This window comes from Arachis hypogaea, chromosome 9 (assembly GCF_003086295.3).
Source record: "Arachis hypogaea cultivar Tifrunner chromosome 9, arahy.Tifrunner.gnm2.J5K5, whole genome shotgun sequence".
NCBI lineage: Eukaryota > Viridiplantae > Streptophyta > Magnoliopsida > Fabales > Fabaceae > Arachis > Arachis hypogaea.
The window spans coordinates 74,522,875-74,528,004 of record NC_092044.1 but is presented as its reverse complement, the minus strand read 5'-3'; the positions used below and the strand labels follow the sequence as shown (position 1 = coordinate 74,528,004).

Below are 5,130 nucleotides of genomic sequence, written 5' to 3'. Positions count from 1 at the left end.
TCATATCATTTATGTCAAGAGGAAAAACAGGAGACTTCGACTTATAAATTAAATGAACAACAACAACATCAATAATAATAATAATAATAATAATAATAATAATAATAATTTAGCATTCACATTTTAATTAAATTTTTAAAATAAAATTTATGTCTATTTATATAATATACATTTCACTTAATTTAATTATTTGTCAATGGATGTGAGACTTTATTTTCTAAACTTGATATGTCAAACTCTTTATAGCATGCATATCCTAAAAAAAAGGTAATAAAAGTTGACACTTGTGATGATGACATTAAAATATAATCTCTGCTGCTTTGGAATTCAAAGTGGAGTGTATATTTTATCCTTATTTTTCTAATCAATAATATTATTTTCTAATCTTCATGTTGCATACAGCAAGCACATTCAACATTAATTCTCTAACTATATAAATGCAAGTGTCCTCGACTACTATTTGTTCACCTATAGATTCTCCTTGCATATTCCATCACTTTTACCACTAACTTTGATAATAATAATAATTCAAAGAAATAGTTTCCAACAAGAAGCTAAGATGAGCCAACAAGAGAAAGAAGTGGTGCAAAGAGCAGTGGAATGGAAGATCAAGGTAGGAGATGATGATGATGATAACCACTCACCAGCGTCATCATCATTATTATTATTATCATCAGTGATGGTGGCTTGTATTTGGGGAGCCATACTAGGGGTGGGTATGAAGGTTTGCAAGTTTATGAAGAAAGCATGGCAAATGGGTTTGGATGACCCTAGAAAGTTCATCCATGGATTGAAAGTTGGGGTGGCACTTTCAGCAGTTTCATTTTTTTACTACATGAAGCCTTTATATGAAGGAGTTGGTGGAAATTCTATGTGGGCAGTCATGACAGTTGTGGTAGTTTTTGAATACACAGCAGGTAGGTAATTAATACTTATAATATATACCAAATTTAATTTTAGTGCATTGTGATATCTAAATTATTTTATTATTAGTTTAATGTTGATGGTAATTAATTAGAGTAGGAGTACATAAGTGTTTTTTTTTTGAAAAAAAATTAATTCTTCTTATTTTGATAATTTTTAAAAAATGAAAATAAAAAATTTTATGTACTCATAATGTATTTATACTATAATTAATTACCATTAAAACTAAACTAATAAAAAATAATTTATATAACAAGGTGAGCGTGAAAGATGCTATTGTAAATAATAATATGGAACATTATGAATGTAAATAAAAAGAAAAAAATTGCAGTAACGTTATGGATGCATGGAATTGCAGGGGCAACCATTTGTAAAGTTATAAATAGAATATGTGGGACATCACTTGCTGGGTTTCTAGCCATTGGGGTTCACTGGTTAGCTAACAAAGCTGGAGAACAATGGGGTCCTATGATTGCTGGTGTCTCTCTCTTTCTCTTTGGTAATACTACTCTTTCTATGTGAATGTGCATTATTATTTAGAATAAATATTATTTTGAGTCTTAGCTGTTTGTCCGAAGAACATTATTATTATTTAAGCTGCTTTTGTTATTAGTTGAAATGGTCCCTCGCATATGAACAAATTATCATGTATCGAATCGTCTAAAATTGAGAATGAATTGAATCTTCAGATAAATAGGCAGAAATAAGTAAAAAAAAGAAATTTACTCTATTGCTTATTAATTAGTACATAATTATTAATCATCTTGCTAATTAATTTGTGTGCATGCAGCTTCTGCAATAACATTCTCGAGATTCATTCCTAGCATAAAGGCTCGTTTTGATTATGGGTGCTTAATATTCATACTGACATTCAGTTTGGTTGCGGTGTCGGGTTATAGAGTTGAGAAGTTGTTGGATTTGGCAGAACAGAGAGTTTCAACAGTTATAATTGGGACATGCCTTTGTATAATAGTGAGCATGACCATTTGTCCCATTTGGGCTGGTCAAGAGCTTCATCTTTTGGTTACTAAGAATCTTGACAAGCTTGCCAACTCCCTACAAGGTCTCCCCTACTACTCCATTTTATTTAGATCTTTAACCGTTATTTTTTTTATGCATTCTTAGCTTAAACAGGAAAGACCGTTTACTTCCAGTATTTTATTCTCTAACAAAATTTTATTTTTTAAAATAAGTAATCAAAAAATTATTCACACATTAGATAGATTAATTTTTTTTGTCATCTTGATTGAAGATTAATTTAAGTATTTATTTCATTCTTAAATTATTTAACAAAATAGTTAAAAAAAATTAGTTAGGTATATTATCGTATATTTTAAGTAAATATATTACTTAATAAATAATATAATTGTGTATTTAATTTCAGGTAACGTAGATGAGTACTTCAATAATAATCAGCAGGAAGGAGCCAGTGATGAGGAGTGTAGAAAGAAACTGATTGGTTACAAGTGTGTCCTAAATTCCAAAGCAACAGAAGAAACTATGGTATATATGTGCATCTACAATAATAATAATAATAATAATAATAATAATAACAATAATAATAATGTGTTTTGTATATAGGCAAATTTAGCAAGATGGGAGCCTGCACATGGGCGGTTCAACTTCCGTCACCCATGGAAGCAGTATGTTAAAGTAGGAGCCTCCATGCGCACTTGTGCTTCCTGCTTAGATGCTCTTATTGCCTGCATTAATTCACATAACCAGGTAATTAACTAAATAAAATAGTAAATTATGTATATTTAATACGAGTTATGGTAAGTATATATTAAAATCAATTATCAAAATTAGCCACTAATATAAAATATATATTGAAATATAAATACACATTGAAAATAAATTAAATCACACATATATTTATACACAAAAAATTTTAGTGGTTAATTTTAGTATACAAATAATATTTTTAATTTAATACAGATTAATCATTACCAACGTAAAAACTTATTCTAAAAATAATTCAATTACTTGTACATAAAAAAAATTATTGTTTAATTATTCATATAAAATATATATTAAAATATAAAATATACATTAATAATAAATTAAATAATATAAATATTTTTATATAAATATATAATAATTAATTTAATAACTAATTTTTAGTGTTCATATAATTTATTTTATAAAAAAATATATATGAGCTAAATTTGTATGTACGGTCTCTTTCGGTTATATATATAAAAAACAATGGACAATAAATGAACCGACGTAATATCTTTTGTATTTTTAACTTTTATCATGACCTTTTAGATATAGTAATTGAGGTAGAAAGCAATGAATTTTTTCGCAGGCTCCAGATCACATAAAGAACAAGATTAGCGGCATCTCAGTGAAACTGGGATCCAAATGTGCCAACGTCATAAAAGAGGTAGCAACAACAATGAGGAACATGACAAAATCATCCAAAGTTGACGTGTTAATTATGGAGATGAACGATGCAGCACAAGAACTGAGGGACTTGTTGAATAATTCACATTCAAACAATCTATTGATTATCCCACAAAAACCATCAACAACGACAAACGAAGAAGATGAAGAAATAGTGGGTTCAGTAGTTGAATTGAATATGATGATGATACCAGCAGTGATGGAAATAATTCAGGTGGTAACTGTGGCTTCATTGCTCATTGAAACTGTGTCGCGTGTGGAAGACATTGTGAAAGCCGTTGATGAACTATCAAATTTGGCTAAATTCAAAGAACCCAAGTGTGTCAAAGACAATAAGATCCACCCAACCAAGCAGCAGAATCATCATGATGATGATCACGAAGCAGCCAATAATAATGATAATAAAACGCTCCAAATGGTCTGAAAATCGAAAACTTGAATGATATTATATATATGTAGAAGGTCTAGCTGTGTACATTCTTTGGTACATGATAGATTGCATGTTACATATATAAAAATTCATATTATGAAAGGATACATGAACCAAATCTGTGGAGAAATTAAGAACAAGGAACTGAAGAAAGGAATACCCACACGCACAAAATCCATCATAAAATACTAATTTTATTATCCTAGAAAACACTTAAATTACGTTTGTAAAAAAATTCATATCCAATATTATATTCTAGAAGTCTTCAAAATGGATTGATTTTTCTGTCAAAAAAAACTAATTTAATTTTATACAATACTTTAAGATTTAATTATTCTATAATAAAATAAATAAAAAATTTATTTGTCCATACGCACATTAAAAATTTTATTAAAAACGGTAGAAAAACTAATTAATTGAAGTAATTCTCAAAACTTTTAAAATAATAAAAATTTATTAAAAATTAAGTATATTCCAACCTAAAATTTATTGAAATCGATTTCGGTATTCATACAAATTATTAATATCCTCCATTAACAAAGATGCTATAAACTCACAAAAACCGCTAAAGATAGAAATCAATGATGATAATATATATATATTTGACGTATTATAATTTTCAACGAAAAGTAAAAACTAAATTTTTATAATAGAAAAAATTATAAAAAAAAATTAATCATAGAATATATAAATTTAGTGAAAATCTTTGTTTTTCCACAAAATTTTATTATTCACTAAAAAAATTTTCACATTAATGAGTTAAGCAACGTGGTTCAAGTCTTATCATGTTGGATATATTAAAACAATGTCGTATATGTTTTGGTGCTAAAAAAGTACTAAACAATATCATTTGAGAGTTTGAACAATACTAAAAAGAGGAGTGTAATGTTTTAGTATTGTTTAAACCTTCAAACGACTTTGTTTAGTGCCTTCTTTAGCGCCAAATACATACGACGTAGTTTTAATATATTCAATGTGGCAAGACTTGAACTACGTCACTAATAGCGTTAAGTTCCGATGACGAAAGATATACCAAGAACTACATTGTTACACTTTTTTAAATCTAGAAAACTAAATTATAGCAATTAAAAAGTCAATAACTAAATCAGTATAACTGAAATGGAACTTAACTCCATATTAATATATGTGTGTCACAATTAGAAAATAGATTAAACAAACTGATTTATAGACAGATTTAGTCTTTATTACAAACGGATTTTTGGTTACCAACCGGCGGATTTTATCTCTCTGTAAAAGCCTCGTCGAAAATTATTTACCGACGGATTTTTTTCCGTCGGAAAATTACCGACGGATTTTTACCAGTTACCGACGGATTTTCTCTTTGTAAATTCTCCATCCATTTTTCG

General features: G+C 28.1%; 1 protein-coding gene across 1 annotated transcript; it reads left to right on the top strand.

The window, feature by feature from the left end:
* The first annotated feature begins 468 nt into the window (after positions 1-468).
* Positions 469-3,865, top strand: LOC112713000 (aluminum-activated malate transporter 10). The gene is made up of 6 exons (XM_025765809.3): positions 469-917; positions 1,283-1,423; positions 1,715-1,987; positions 2,309-2,427; positions 2,506-2,649; positions 3,236-3,865. Exons 1-6 carry the CDS (start codon positions 560-562, stop codon positions 3,755-3,757), a joined length of 1,557 nt encoding a protein of 518 aa, XP_025621594.1. The 5' UTR covers positions 469-559; the 3' UTR covers positions 3,758-3,865.
* The last annotated feature ends 1,265 nt before the right edge of the window (positions 3,866-5,130 follow it).